The sequence below is a fragment of the Mauremys mutica genome, chromosome 23 (assembly GCF_020497125.1).
Source record: "Mauremys mutica isolate MM-2020 ecotype Southern chromosome 23, ASM2049712v1, whole genome shotgun sequence".
Taxonomy (NCBI): domain Eukaryota; kingdom Metazoa; phylum Chordata; order Testudines; family Geoemydidae; genus Mauremys; species Mauremys mutica.
In genome coordinates, this window is record NC_059094.1 from 7205258 (window position 1) to 7221315 (window position 16058).

Genomic DNA, 16058 nt, shown 5'->3' on the forward strand with positions numbered 1-16058 from the left:
TCCCATGAACCTTTTGGTTGTTGGCTTGCACACTTTTTCAGCACCTGGAATGCAATAAAAAGACACATGGGTATTCAGCGTTGTCCATTCAGGCTATATGATTGTTTGCATCCCTACCCCATCCAAAATCCCTTTCTCAGACAAGACATGGAATATTTCTAACAGCAAGACGCCATAGAGTGGTTTCCTCTTCAATACCAAAGGAGGTGTTTTTACTTGACACATTTCCTAGTCCCCAAAAAGACAGGCTCTCTGAGACCCTTTCTTGATCTCTGCCATCTCAACTACTTTATTTGTAAACCCAAGATTTGCATGGTCATGTTAGCATCTATAATTCCATTCCTGGAAAAATACATTGTTTAGAGCTCTCAACATGAAGGATGCCAGCTTTCATGTGGACATTCATCCTGCTCACCGATGCTTTCTCAGATTCATAGTCTGCTCCAACCACTTTCAGTACAGAATACTACCTTTAAGCATTGTTCCTGCCCCAAGGGTCTTGACCCAGGTGTTCTGTCGTAGCAGCCTATATCAAATGCTGTGGTTTCACTGTCTTCCCCTACATCGATGATTGGCTTCTTATTGCCAAATCATGCCAAGAGGCCCAATCGTTGACTTTGACAATAGTTACAACTCCTTTTCTCTCTGGAGGCCAGCATACATGCTGACGAATCCATTCTCATCCCTGCACAGACTTGGGACTTCATCAAGGAATCCTTAAATTCCATCACTGCAAGGGCTTATTTGCTGAGAAACATGTTTCAGGGTAAGAATGTTATCATAGACCTGATCTCAACTAAGGCTATGATTTAATCACCGGTATTTAGTAAAAGTCATGGACAGGTCACAGGTAAGAAACAAAACATCACAGCCCCTGACCTGTCCGTGACTTATACCACAAATATACTATATTGAATGGGGGGGAGGGAAAGCCCTGGGGGTCCCATGGCACCAGCTGCCGGGGAGGCGAGGGGGAGGCTGCTGCCGCTCCCACTGCTCCGGGACTGCTGCCGGGACCCACCGAGCTGCGTCTGCTCCTGCTGCACCCGGGACTGCTGCTTGGCCAGTCCCCACAGAGACCACAGGGACCACCAGAGCAGTGGCTGGTGCAGATGGCCACAGGCCACTCCAGCAGTGGCTGGTGTGGCTGTCCCCAGGGCAGGAAGTCACGGAATCCATGATTTCTGCGACCTCTGTCAGAGAGCCTTTCAAGACTGGTCTCTCTCCTAGGTCATATGGCCTTATGCCAGGCCTTTTTCAGGACTCTAAATTCTTTGCCTGCAAATGTGGCTTCAAACTGTGTACCTGACAAACCAACAGTCCATGAGTACCCAAGTGACCCCACCACAGTGATATCGTCCATGTCATGGTGGAAGAATTCCTGTCCGGTTTGCATTGGCATTCCCTTCCTTGCCTCCGCACCAGACATGAAGATCCTTACCAGTGCATTTCTGTTGGGTTGGGGAGCTCACAAGGACAACATACCACATAAGACATCTGGACATCTTGAGAGTCCAGAATGCCCTCAGTGTTCTAGGGCTACAGGCAGCTCGAAGGGCTTGCGAAACCTTTCTCCTGTTCATTCAAGGTCACCGTTCCCTCGTAATGTCAGACAGCATCACGACTGTCTTTTACATCAACAAACAGGGAGGAGAGAGATTTTTTTTCCACTGTGTGCAGAAGTGGTCAGTCTATGGAATTTGGTACATCAGCAATCAGATTACCTTGTCGGCAGTCTACCTCCCAGGAAACCAGAATGTGCTAGCAGATCCTCTCAGCATACACTTTGCAGTCAATCAGACATGGGAGTTTCATGACTCAGAGTGAAAATATTTGTTTACCACAATGGGGAATCCACACCAGAGACCTATTCACCTCTCAAATAACAAGGAAGTGCAACATATACTGTTCCAGAGGAGTCCTGGGTCGCCACTCACAGGGTGATGCTTTACTCCTTTTATGGTCAGATCTGAATTATGCCTTCCCTTCACTACCACTCCTGCCTCAAGTTGTGTGCAAGATTCGGCATTGCCCCCAGCTGCCCCAGACGACTTTGGTTCCTGAACCTCCTGTGTCACCTCTGGCACCAATCATTATTCCTACATTTCCTGATCCTCTGACTCCGGGAAACAGCAAGATCAGGCATCATAACCTACATCTGCTTCATCTTAGAGCCTGGTTTTAGAGTAGGCATTGTCCTTAGAACAATCATTGTCTGAAACTGTACAGAACATCCTTTGTAATAACTGGAAGGATTCCACTAGGAAATGTTACCTAGCCAAGGGGAACCATTTCTCTGTCTGGGCGCATCAAAGATGCATTTCTCTGGAAGCCACAGATATTCTTTTCATTCAGGTCTGTCTTCTTTCCTTGAAGACAGCAGGTTTGTCTGTCAGTTTTTATGGGTCCACTTGGTAGCAGTCAGTGCATCCCATCTGCCTTCACAGTGCTGCTCGATCTTTGCACATCCTCTGACTAGCAAATTCTGGGAAGGCCTAATCAGAACCTTTCTGTCTATAAAAAGGCCTACTCCTCAGTGAGGCCTGAACCTTGTTCTCTCAGTACTCACTAAGCCAGTGGCCCTCAACCAGGGGCCCAGGGCCCCCTAGGGGGCTGCAAGCAGGTTTCGGGGGTCTGCCAAGCAGGGCCAGTGTTAGACTCACTGGGGCCCAAGGCAGAAAGCCTAAACCCTGCCGCGCAGGACTGAAGCCCGGGGCTGAAGTAGAAGCCTGAGCAGCTTAGCTTCATGGGTGCCCCTGTGGCGTGGGGCCCCAGGCAATTGTCCCGGTTGCTACCCCACAATGCTGGCCCTGGCTTTCATATGCAGAAACCAGTTGTTGGGGCACTGGTGGGCCATGGAGATTTATAGCAAGTTGGGAGGGTGGGGGGTTGAGAACCCCTACAGTAAGCCAATTTTTGAACAATTACTTTCTTGCTCCATGTATCTCCTACCCATGAAGGTCGTGTTCCTGGTAGCCATCACCTCAGCCAGGAGGGCTGGTGAACTTGGAGCGTTGATGGCAGATCCTTCTTGAATTATATTCCGAAAGGACAAGGTTTCATTACATTGACACCCTATATTCACCACCAGGTAGTCCGAGTTTCACCCGAAGCAGTCTATCCACTTACCTGTGTTCTTCCCAAAACCTCATGCATCCTTAGAAGAAAGGAGGTTCCATTTGGCGAGCCTTAGTCTTTTACCTGCGGATAACGAAAACAATCAGGAAATCCTCTGCCTAGACTATTCTTTACCATAGCAGAAAGGGTCAGGCTATTTACTCTCAAAGAACTTGAAATGGATCTCAGGCTGTGTTTCACTCTGCTTTCACCTGTCTAATCTTCCCTCTCATAATGGGGTAAGAGCTTATTCCACAAGATCTCAGCAAGCAACATCTATGGTGTCCATTCAAGAGGTGCTTCTGCTTGATATTTGTAAGGCAGCTATGTGGAGCTTAGCTCACACATTTGGTAGACATTATGCCTTGGTACGGGAATCCTCTGCTGATGCATCTTTTGGGCCAGCAGTCCTTTGGCTTTTCAGTCTAACACCTTGCACCCTCCTCCTATGTGAGTACTGCTTGTCAATTGCCCACAGTGGATTACACACAGGGACCAGCACTCGAAAAAGAAGAAAAAGTTACTTACCTTATGGGGCCCACTTCTCTTGAAGAACCTCCAGTTACTATCCATTATCTGCTCTTCTTCCCCCCTGCTTCGGATCTTCTCTGATTTGTGGTGGAGAAGGAACTGGAGAGGCGGCTGGTCCACTCCGCCCTCTGTCTCCTCAGTCAGAGGCATGGAATTAGCTGGGGCTCATGTGTGGACCAATGGACGCTGCTTGCAAAATTCTCCAGCTCCAGGTGCATGGAGCGCATGCGTATCCCACAATGAAGTACAGATAGGGACCACACATCTCAAAGACCCTCCAGTTACTATAAGATAAATAGCTTTCTCTTACAGATTTATTTATTTGTTTGTTTATTTATTTTTAAAGCACTTTAGGAAGAAAGACAGGACAACTGTCCAATTGAATCTGCAAGGAAAATTTAGGTAGGCAGAACATAATAGCTAGAATTGGAATTTGGCTAGAACATGAAGGTTAACACCTTTTGGTACACTTATAAACATTCTACACATTTTTTCATGACCATAACAAGTCAGGACCTTTGTTTTGGGTCTCCTGTACCACAGTATCCTCTGTCATTTGCTGGGGCACCTACTGAATCACTTCTTGGGGTATTTGTATTCCTTACATGTATCCTATCCAAGTACTGACCCCAACCCTGCTTAGCTTGTGTGGTTTGATGGGGATTAAAGCACAAGAAGATACAACTGAAGGCAAAATTATAAATGGTCATGCTGTTTAAATGGCCAGTGAACTGAGAGTTGCAAGTACAGTAGCCTTGGAAATATTAAGAGAATACATTCATATTTAAACTGCAGCAGCATATGGTTGATTACTGAGGAATTATATCCTGTTTTGGATTTCTGATTTGTGTGAGGAAGCAAGACAGTGGTAGATGTTGAATCTTTTTTAGAACCTTGACATACAGTATTTCAGTATGCTGTCCTACTACTCAATTTTTCTCAAGCTAAATTTACTGAATTTTGTCTAAAAAGAGAATAAAGCATGGTAAAAATAACCTCTGAATTTGGTGCTTGTAAGTAATGGAAATAGTTAGACTTAGTCAATACGTGCTTTGTAAACATAATGGGTTTTTTTCTGCCATTCCACCCAAATCCTGGTGATCATATTTGCTGTTTCTATTACTGCCTATTTTTGTGAGGTGGAAAAGTGTCCATGAGCTACCACGGAGCTGCCTTTTACCTGGCCCAAAGGAGGATTTGAACCTAGGTCTACAGAGGCAACATGCACTAAGCTTCCGCCTCTCCCCCCACAAAAAGAGAATACAGGTGCTCTCTTCCCCTTATGGAGTGGACCCAGAAGAGGCGGAGGAAGCAAGGTTTCTGTCTCCCAATGCTGCTTCCTCCAGCATCTCTCCTTCCAGAGTGGGAAGCCAGGTCCCCAGAGGGTTACCTTGGGCTCCACCCAGATTATCTGGCCACCATCTTTCCTTCCAAGGTGACCTTCAGAGCCCAAACCCGGCCGCCTCCTTCCAGAGCAGGGAGCTGGGTCCAGGGAGTTCAGTACTTCTTTTTTTAGGACTTGAGCGCTGACGTAAACCCACACACGCATGTCTTCTACTGCGTTGCCTTACTTCAATATGCAGCCTGGTATTTACACTCAGACTAATTTATTATTAGCATAAACAGATTAGCACAATGTAGTGTATTGGATTTTGTTAATATAATCTACATTTTCGTGTGTTTGAGTGGTCCAGAATTTGGTAAAAATCAGTGTAAAAGAAACAAAACCAAACCAACTAATAGCTTTTGTAAAACCCAGGATTTTTTTGTTGAAACTGAAAACAAAGTCTGAGGGAATGCTGGAATATTGCTCATGTACCCATCCAAATATCTGGAACCATTTTACTGATTGCCACTTTAATACGCAAGTGTGAACTGTAGAGGCTGATCTGTCTAGTTTGAATCCTGTCAGCTTTGTTGGATTCAGGCATGCATGCACCTCCGTGGCCTCTGTCCTTCATCCCCTCCTACTCAGCTTGCTTTGCTCTTGCACACAATCTCTCATTGCCTAAGGTTTGCAGCTGGTTCCCGAAGTGAGAGTGGAGGATTGATCTGTGGTGCAGCCCTCGTTTTGGTATTCCTCCTCTCGCTCCTGAATCTAGTTTAAATTTTAAAACAATACTGCTTTTGGATCATTAAAAGATGGTTCAATTTTTAGGCCCAACAACTTTGAAAGGTTAGCACTGCATGCTCATAAGAACATGTTAACTGCTGTGCATTACACTGGTAATCACTGAGGAAATTGCTAGTTTCTAGTACCTGGTTGTCTGGACTGTCTGATTAGATTATTGAGCCCTATAGCAAACATACACAAGTCACTTTTTCAAGTACACCTCTACCCTGATATAACACGACCCGATATAACACGAATTTGGGTATAACGCGTAAAGCAATGCTCGGGGCGGGGCGGGCAGGGCTGCACACTCTGGCGGATCAAAGCAAGTTTGATATAACACAGTTTCACCTATAACACAGGGTACGTTTACACTTACCGGGACGGTCGACGCGGCGAGTTCGACTGCTCGGAGTTCGAACTATCGCGTCTGATCTAGACGCGATAGTTCGAACCCCGGAAGCGCTAGTTCGAACTCCGGTACTCCACCGCGGCAGGAGGAGTTGCCGGAGTCGACCCTGGAGCCGCGGAGTTCGCTTCCGCGGCGTCTGGACGGTAACTAAGTCGAACTAGGGTAGTTCGAATTCAGCTACGTTATTCACGTAGCTGAATTCGCGTACCCTAGTTCGACCCCCGAGCTTAGTGTAGACCAGGGCACAGTAAAATGTTTTGGCTCCTGAGGACAGCATTATATTGGGGGTAGAGATGTAGTCCCATTAAACTCAATAAGACTGCTTATGTGAGTTAAGTTGCATGTACCTTTGCAACACTGGACCCCATATCTGTTGTTATAGTTGGATTGTTTTGAAGTAAACTGTGTTTATAGGGGAGATTTACCTGTAGTTTAAATGTAAGTTTCTGTGATGACACTTCCTGGAGTTCAATACGCAATTACTGACTTTTGTATTTTTGCACCAGAGTTAGTGTTAAGTGTATCGGTGCCATAAACAAAGAATATTTTTGACAAGTGATTGTGAGCCAAAAGAAAAGTCAATATTTTGTTATCAAAATATAATTTCAAAAGATTTTGTAAATTTGTATTTCTGATAACTGCCCGTAGAGACAGGTTGAAATATTGGAACATCCCTAATATAGACTTATAGAGTACATGTTGTCTTGCTTTTTTCCTTTACCTCACTTTTTCATTTTTAAATCTTTCATTCTGTATCTTGTTTGTAGTTTTTTTTCTGCCATTATCCCCTTTCTCCCTCTTTCCTTTAACTCCTTGGGTCTTCCTGCTGTAACTTTTTCCTTCTATCAGTTTTTCTTCCCCTCCCCAGCTTTTTGAGATTGATGCATTGAGTCAAGGGAAAACAATATCTGTCTCCCACTCCCCTAGATTCCTCCCTTAATCTCCTCCCGCTGTAGTTCCATGCTCCTAGAGATGGAGTTACAGGGGTGTTGAGGTTGGCTCTAGGGTTGGATCCTTCATCTTTAGACAGGCTTCCAAGGGTGGAGTTCCTTAAGGTTGCTGCCACTGCCACCTTTCTTCTTCCTTGAACTTAAGCATGGAAGAAAGGAAGGTGTTTCACAGAGTCAGAGATGATTCTGGATGCTTGTAAGGAGTTGGGCATGAGAAAAATCTAAAAAACAAGTCTTGGAGCAAAAGTTTGGCGACGTTGACACCTTACATGAGTGGGTATCAGGCCTGTGCTGCCAAGGTTTTTGTTTACATTTTCCGACTTTTAGGGAGGCATTTTATGTGCTGGAAGTCTTGAGACCTCTCTTTGAATCTAGGGTTTGTCACTTACACACTGTGACTTTGGGCAGGTTGTTTCCCTGCTGTACCTAGCCTGTCTATCTGCAATATGGAGAGTGATTCTTACTCACCTTTGTAAAGCACTATCAGTTGAATAGATGAAAAATGCTGTGTAAGCGCTAAGAAATATTAGAACACTACAAACGGTGTTTTCTCTCTGAATAGTTCTTGTGTTGAAAGCCTTTATTAATGTTTCACTATGCAAAACCATTTTTAAATGGTTTGTTTTGGGAGAGGAGTTTTTATTTATGTGATTTCCAACTCTTTGATCAGAAGACCTGCTAAGTTGCTAAAGAAACAGTTGGAACCGATTCCTTAAGGCTTATTGTAAATTTGGAGTAGTGTAAGGATGTTTAGAGAATCGGTTTTTTTTTAAAGCTAACGTGCATCTGAATTTGCGCTTTCTGTCCCTCGCAGACAGAATGTGTGGCACCAGTCTGTGTGGATCAGATAAACTCTTTTCAGATAAACTTTATTAAGGAGCCATTGTAGGCTCAGATGGTGAGGTGCTATTTAATGCTAATGATTTTATGTTATATACACTGCCAACCTGTTGATTTTAAATGTTAGTGTACTACTTCAGAATGTTTTTATTCTTCATTGTTTAATATTATGGAGATCATGTTTTCTCATTTTTTCATTTGCTTGTGCACAGAGATATTAATACAGCTCTTTGCAATATTCATCTCTCCTGTAGCAAGGGAAATCACTCTTATTGGTCTTAGAGTTGCTTATTTTTACTTTTGACTATATGTGTAGAATTGGTAGAAAATATACTCCAGATTTTAAGAGTTGTGAAGGTAAGTCATATTTTGCACCTAAACTGCCTTGTGATGTACTTTATTAAAGAGTAAGGTTCACTGGCATTTTATGTCTGAAAAAATAAATGATAAACTGATTACCTTTTTGTTTGTAATTGGAATGAAATATAGTAATTGCCTCATATTTTTCTCCTCCATTTATAATAGGTGCGTTCAATGGATGAACTGAATCATGATTTTCAAGCACTAGCTCTGGAGGGAAGGGCTATGGGAGAGGTAAGTGAAACATCTTTAGAACAGATTGTGTGTGTGTGTGTGTGTGTGTGTGTGATGGGACAAAGGGAGAAGAGATCATCATTCTTTCAGAAATGAGAGGTGGATTCTCTTCTCAAAACTACATCTGCCATTCCTCCCTTGAAGTCCTGCATCATGGCTGTTGCAAAAAGTCTGTTAGGAGGTACTCCAGCCTAGGAAGAGAAACATCTAAGCCCTCTAGGTGTTCTACCATCAGCAAGTAATAAAATAGTGGGTTGTGCTGAATGGTGGAAACATGAGAATGGAGCTTGCTTAGTTTATGTGAAGGGGTTTATATGATGGGTTTGTCTGCAGTATTGGGGAACTGGATTTGATGCCCCCGAGATCCGTTCCAGTTCTGTGGCATGTGTTCCCATGTCTTGCTACGAGGTATCATACGCTTGTCGCATGTTCCTTTTAGGTATACAGGTAATTAATAGACTACATAACCAAGGCTTTTTTTTTTGTTGGTCTGTAAGTGCCTGTTCTCCATTTCTTACTATGGGCAGCTTTAGCTATTGTGATGAAGTTTAAAAAGCTATACATGGAGAGCTTGCAGCTTTAAATGAGTTAGACATCTTAACCTCATGCTTCAAAACTGATGGGTGCATATTTCTGTGCAAGTTACTTAGAACACTGCGAAGGGGCAACGTCAAGGGTGGTACCTGGGGCAAAAAGCAAGATTCCCCCGTCCACTAAAGTGGTCCTTAGTCCATGAAGTTGTGTGCGTAAAAAGTTCTCTTGTGAGTTTACTAATGCCAGCAGAAGACTTAGAAAGAAAGTTAGCAGGTCTTAAATGAAAAGAAGTAATATTAATTTACTTGATTCTTGTATCCTAAGAGGAAATGTAGAATTACTAGCTTCAGACATGGTGTGAAATGCAACAACGAAAAGGACCAGCCCAACTTTAAATGTCCATGTTAGTTGCAAAACATGTTCTGCTCTCCTGGTCTCTTACGGCTCAGTTTAATATTCCTTCTGCTGTTCACAGACCAGTTTATTTTCTCTTCTGTCTTGTGAGCTGGCTGGCTCCTCAAGCCAGTAGAATTGTCAGAGTGGATAAAAATCAATGATTTTAAAAAAGAAACAAACCCCCCAAAATACAGGTTTATTTTGAAATAAATTTGAAATCAACAGTTAAGGCCTGAACTTGATTATAATCCTATTAAAATAATTTAAATTCAATTCAGTTATTCAAGTAGTAGATGTTTGTTGCCAAAGTTTTAAAGAGAGTCAAGTTATTGAACAGGTAGAAATGTCTGGCTTAAGGACCTGGAACCACAGTTTGAAGAGCCAAACCAGTTTTTGACAGCTGTAGGTGCAGAGAGAATATTTATTTTCAGTTCAGTGACTATTTTGATTCATTCAAAGTTGAGAAACCTATTGGAGTTGGAAAAAGCAGGAAAGTCTGTTTTCCTCTTCCAATATATGAATAAAAATGGAGGGGTGAGGATGGAATCTGCTAATTCTTAAATCTTGAAGGACATGGTTGTTGGGATAATTTCAGTTTGCTAACTATAAATAATACTTTGTTTTAATAATCAGTTTTAAACGTAAAACATAGAATCATAGAAATCTAGGGTTGGAAGGGGTCATCAATTCCTGCCTACTGTGCTGAGGACCAGCTAAACCTAGATGTTTTGATAAATATTACATATCTGGCACATTTAAGATAATTTAAAAATGGGTTTTGCATTTTTAATTAAATTCCAGTTTCCATCCAAATGCTTCTTGACACTAATCATTTAATAAATAATCCATCATTCACTGTTCTCTATCATAATGTAAATATTAAGAATCTGAATAAATGTATCTTAAGCTATGAAGTTACTTAAAAGACCATATATAGATATAGTATATCCTCCTAATTAGGTGAAAAATTAGTTTAAAGTCTGTATTTAGTTGCAAATCAACGTTTTAATGATTACCAGCCAATGAGACTCGACCTTTCCTTAGGAAAATAACAAAGAACAGAAGCAAAAAAAGATTAAAATAGATATAAATCAAAGCTTCCTGCTTCCTGATTGAAATCACTCCACCCTGTTATCAGTCTTAATTCTTGTAAAGACAGTGCCATTGCTATTTACAGAAGAACTCTGCATCGTGTGCTATTGTTCTTTATCCATGCCAGCTTAGTTTTAGGTGTAATGTATATTTAATTTCTAAAAAAAAATCCACATTGCTTATTCCTCAGATTGTAATGCCTTTGCTGCCTCTGCTCCCTGGCTGAACAGCTTAGCTATTTGCAGGATTCTTCCACACTCTTGTTGGTTCGCAGTAGGGGAGTATTGCTAGGGAAAGCTTTACCGTGTGCACTTGTCTCATTGCTGATCATAATGTTCTGTTTAGTACTCACTGTGCGAGGGTCCACAGCCTACCTAGATCTACTGTATCACCTATTATAGGTTGAAAGTTGATTCTCATCTAGTCCCTCTCCAGCCAGGGCAAGACTTTTTCTCTTCAGCACATATTCTAGAGCTGTGTCCAGTCAGGTTTTAAAGACCCCAAGCAGTTGGGCTTCTGCCGCTTCCCTGAGACTTACGGCCCAGTACATCCCCAGAAGCTTTTCTAACATTCAGTGGAAATTCTTCTATCCTGAAGTTTGTCCTCTTATTACATCTTTAAATAATTCCTTTGCATCCTTAATGTTTGCACCTTTAACATATTTGTAGACCATTTTCTGTCCCCTCCCTCCTACGTAGGTGCTGCTTAACCAAACTCTGCATGTTTAGTTTTTAACTATTCCTCATAAGTCGATCACTCCTGCTCCGTATAATTTTAGTTGTGTGATAAATAAAAACCGTTCACCAAGCTTCCCAACTGGTCCCAGCATTCAATTGCTGGTCAAATACCAGAGTGGGGTTGATGCCTAGTATGAAAGTAGATAGACCTATTCAAAAATAAAACTGCAAAATAGCAGATGATTCAACAGGCTTATGCTCAGTATAGTACTCAAAGAACAGAGCTACACCAAGATAGCTCTTCCAAGGTATTTTCAGTGTAACAAAGCTCTTAAGTGGAAATAAGATAAATCACAAAGTCTGATCCTGTCCTTCTTAGAGGATCTTAAAATATGTTCCAGTGCAAAAAGGCCCCCTGGCAGAGTTCCTTGGATTACAAACATCATCCAGTCCATATGAAGCTAATATGTTGAAATCCTGCCCATTCCACCGTGAACTATTATCCGTATACAGGCCTCCAAAAAGAAAAATACATGTTCTCCTCAAGCTAAGCCAAAATACTTTGGATAATATACACAATATTACCAAATCTCTCTGTAGTATAGCCCTATTACATATACATTACAGAACAGGGAGTTTGTTAGTGTGCAGTGGCTTCTTTTTCATTAAATTTATTCTTTCACTAGCACAAGGAAGTTTAAAAAATCGTTCTCCTTGTCCACGCCCATTCTAGTCTGTTGTGGAGACCAGTCCCATTGAGGGTGTAGATTCCACTGGTGACCCTTTAGCGACATTCCCATTTTGCTTTGGCAAATGCTACTCTCCAAAATGCCTTTCTTCTTACATTTGGTATGTTGTGAGAAGTGCAGAAGTCTCTGGAGAATGGCCTCTTCTGTAGCCATACAAGAGGGACAGCACCAGCCCAAGCTTCTCTTGCACAGCTCCATCATTGTACCTGGAGAGACTACCTTGGACCGTGAGAAGTATATTTCAATCTGTACAGCCCATTCAGTCCTTGGCTTTTGCTGAGAATCTTGAAGTGTTGATACTGGTTGTTCTTTCCAACCAGTTCCCAATAGGCTACTAGACTTATTTGACATACTGGGTAAAAGCTGTTTAGCAGCCTATTGTAGCTGTTAGGGCATGTCTATACTACCCGCCAGGTCAGCGGGTAGTAATCGATCTATCAGGGATCGATTTATCGCATCTTGTCTGGACGTGATAAATTGATCCGCGAATTGACTCCCGTCCTCCACCTCAGCAGAAGGAGTAAGCAGCGTCGATGGGGGAGCCGCGGCAGTTGACTCGCCGCTGTGAGGACGGCCAGGTAAGTCGAACTAAGATACTTAGACTCACGTAGCTGAAGTTGCGTATCTTAGATCGATTTCCTGCCCCTGACCTCCCCAGTGTAGACCAGCTCTACGTCACTATCAAGTTGGGGTGGGTTTAAACCAACTAATTTGAATTGCAAAAGCTTAATAGCTCATTACAGATTCACTGACCCAGCCCCTAAAATGCTTGTTTTTATGAGTCATGTGATTGGATGCTGTCTTCTCAGTTGCTAAATTCAATCTTCCCAGGAATGGTGATCCCTCTTTGGGAGTCTGTAAATGGCTGTTCTTCCCCATCCCTTTGCAGATGTTTAATGACATAGGATAAAAACGCATGTTTGTAGTTTAATACAGTAGTAATTCAGAACAAAATATTGCTGCTTCCTGAATTACACCATCTCTGTGTGTTTTAAACTTGCTGTGTTAGTGACTTTCACATGACTATTTTGAGGTCTGGTCCCTCCATCCACTATTCGCAAAGGTCAGGAAGCAGTGTTGGGCAGGTGCTCTGAGTAGAGTTCTTACCCATTTTGCAAGACACATCTGACCAAATTGTGCCATTTGGTCATAGGCCCACGATGGCTCTGTGTAGAACCTCTCTGCCCTATGAGGAGAGCAGGGAAGTAGTGCTTAAGAAGGCACTTCCCACCCAAGCAGACTGGTGTGCCAGAGGATGGTGCAGGCTGATCCAGTCTCTTAAGGAAAGAGGTTCATGGTCCTAGCTCCTTCCCAGAATCTTTGGGGCATCATGTATCCCTTAGGCACACGGCAGTGACATGCACAAGAGGGCATGAGGAAGGCTCCTTGCATGCTCCTCTCTCCACCTGTGAAACTACCTGATCCTTTAACAGGAGGGTAAGGTTAAGTCCTGAGAGTCCATACCTTTAGGAATCTAGATATTTGGCTTTTGCCACAGGAATGAATATTTGTCATTTAACTCCTTCATCTACTCTATTTAACTTCATTGAGCAGTTTGCTCACTTTACAGCCACATCATTATGATGTGATGTTCGATGTTGGTGATTCTTGTGTCTAGCTTATCTGTAACTTGTTTTTAGCACAGTCGATGCTTTTGCTTAGCTGCTTTTTTTTTTCTTGTGCTGATCTAGTTCTGATTATAAATTTCCTGCCTTGACAGAAAAGCTGGAACTGAATGCAAATTAGATCTGTCTCTCTGTTTTCTCCCATCTCTTCTGTGTCAGATTCTTTGGAATCTAGAGAATATCAATTCACTTGGTTGCAGTGAGTATTGAGAGGGGAGTCCAGGAGGCGTGTTTTGGCTTTAAAGCATGATAGTTGTGTTCCCGGTTGGCTTCCTTCTCCTTATTCTACAAAATGTTTGCATCTGTGCATGTTTTTCAGCTATTAAACTTTTCTTGATTGTAACCATGCTGAAAAGTGGCAGACTTTAAAACAACATAAGAATACTTCCATGCCAATGTTTCCAACTGTACATTGGTTTATCAAAAGGCCAAAACATGCTTATTGTCTTACAAAACAATGTTTGAAGATTCTTAGAAGACCAATTAAAAAATTATGCTAGCTGGAGACAGTTGTGGCAGTGAATGATAAACTAGAACCGATAAATATTTGCATGTAAATAAAGATTAAACAACTTGAATTTGAGATGTTAGAACTTCTGAATTTAAAAAAATCCAGCAAACCTTGTCACCCCCAGAAAAAGAGTATCTTTCTCCTCCTGCCTCCTCCTCCCCCCTCCCAACAACAACAACCAAAACCAGTTCTGATCTTCTAAAATCTTTGCAACCTGGATTTAAAAAGTAGCTGTGGAGGATATTATGGATGATCCCTCTGGATTTAAGAGCATTCTGAATGCTCCAGAAGAAAATCCATCAAAAGCTATAGGTGAGTAGTCCCCCTTAAAATTACATGATCAGAGAAAGAAGAACCATGTTTGAGAGCCTCCCTTTTTCTGTGCCTATCTGTCAAGATCATACTTATTTATATTCCTCCTCCCGATCCCCAGACATGAAGCTTGTGACCCAGGTGAAAAGGCATTCCCCAGTGCCATTAAAAAGGATCACCTTTGAGAAAACAATCTTCTCTTCTGCTTAGCAAGGTCCTGATCGTGCAGTATGATCCGTGTGAGCCAGGCCTCGCACATGTGTGAAAGCTCATTGCCACTAGGACTGCACTCCCGCAGGTCAGATGATAGGTTAAGGCCTTAGTTTGCAGTACTGGTGGCTCAAGACAGTGGAAGAAGGAATGATAAAAGGCCCATGTTACTAAGTATCAGAGGGGTAGCCGTGTTAGTCTGGTTCTGTAGAAGCAGCAAAGAATCCTGTGGCACCTTACAGACTAACAGACGTTTTGCAGCATGAGCTTTCGTGGGTGAATACCCACTTCTTCCAAAGTGGGTATTCACCCACGAAAACTCATGCTGCAAAACACATGTTACTAAGGGCTCTGAAGACTCGACTTGGAACTGCTGATATCCCTTGCATGTGATATGAAAAATCTCAAAGATGAATTACTGGAAGTGAGGACATACATAGATTGATTTTAGTGCATCGCTTGGTTAAGATGTTTGTCTTCAGTGAAGAGCACAGACACTTTGAGGATATATACTGAGATCAAGGAAACACCTGTGCTACACTTCTGTTTAGTATCTGATCATATTAGTCAGTTGACTAAAAATCTAAGAACATTCCTGTATATGTTCATGTTACAAACTCTTAATTTGGTGCTAAACAATATTTTTGAGGAAATAGGTTGTCAGAGATTGGTGGTTTCTGTCCTAACCCTCCAAGTGGTGGTTTTCTTGTTTGTTTTTCCCCCAAGTGCTAAGGTCTCTATAAATAACAGTTCGTAATCTTGCATCATCTTATGTTAGTAAGGATGTTTGTAGGAATTTTACAGTGCGCTGTTCAGGCATTGAGCTAGTCCACATCATCAAAGCAAAGACTAATATTTGATATCACTGCTCTTGTTTACCTAGTCAGATCTGGACACAAGATTCCCTCTCCTATGTTTGTGCTTCCTTTTCTCACCCACTGGCTTTGGTGCAGCAGTTTCCCAGCTCAGTTCTTAGAGGTACACCTCTACCCCGATATAACGCAACCTGATATAACACAAACTCGGATATAACGCCGTAAAGCAGCGCTCTGGGGAGGTGGGGCTGTGCGCTCTGGCAGATCAAAGCAAGTTCGATATAATGCTGTCATAACGATAAAGGGAAGGGTAACAACCCTCCTGTATACAATACTATAAAATCCCTCCTGGCCAGAGGCACCAAAATCCTTTTACCTATAAGGGTTAAGAAGCTCAGGTAACCTGGCTGACACCTGACACACAGGACCAATAAGGGGACAAGATACTTTCAGATCTTGGGGGTGGGCTTTTGTTTGTGCTCTTTGTTTTGGTGGTGGTCGCTCTTGGGACTAACATCAATCCATGTTCTCCAAATCTTTCTGAACAAATCTCTCATATTTCAGACTTGTAAGTAACAGC

The 16058-nt window shown here is 42.4% G+C and overlaps 1 protein-coding gene across 10 annotated transcripts in view; it reads left to right on the forward strand.

Moving 5' to 3' along the window:
* PUM1 (pumilio RNA binding family member 1) overlaps positions 1-16058 on the forward strand; it is a 125603-nt gene that overhangs the window by 22137 nt on the left and 87408 nt on the right. For all 10 annotated transcript variants that reach the window (XM_044997702.1, XM_044997711.1, XM_044997701.1 and 7 more), the window contains one exon: positions 8489-8557. In XM_044997702.1, coding sequence (XP_044853637.1) covers positions 8489-8557 — 69 coding nt within the window. The remainder of the gene's footprint in view (positions 1-8488; positions 8558-16058) is intronic.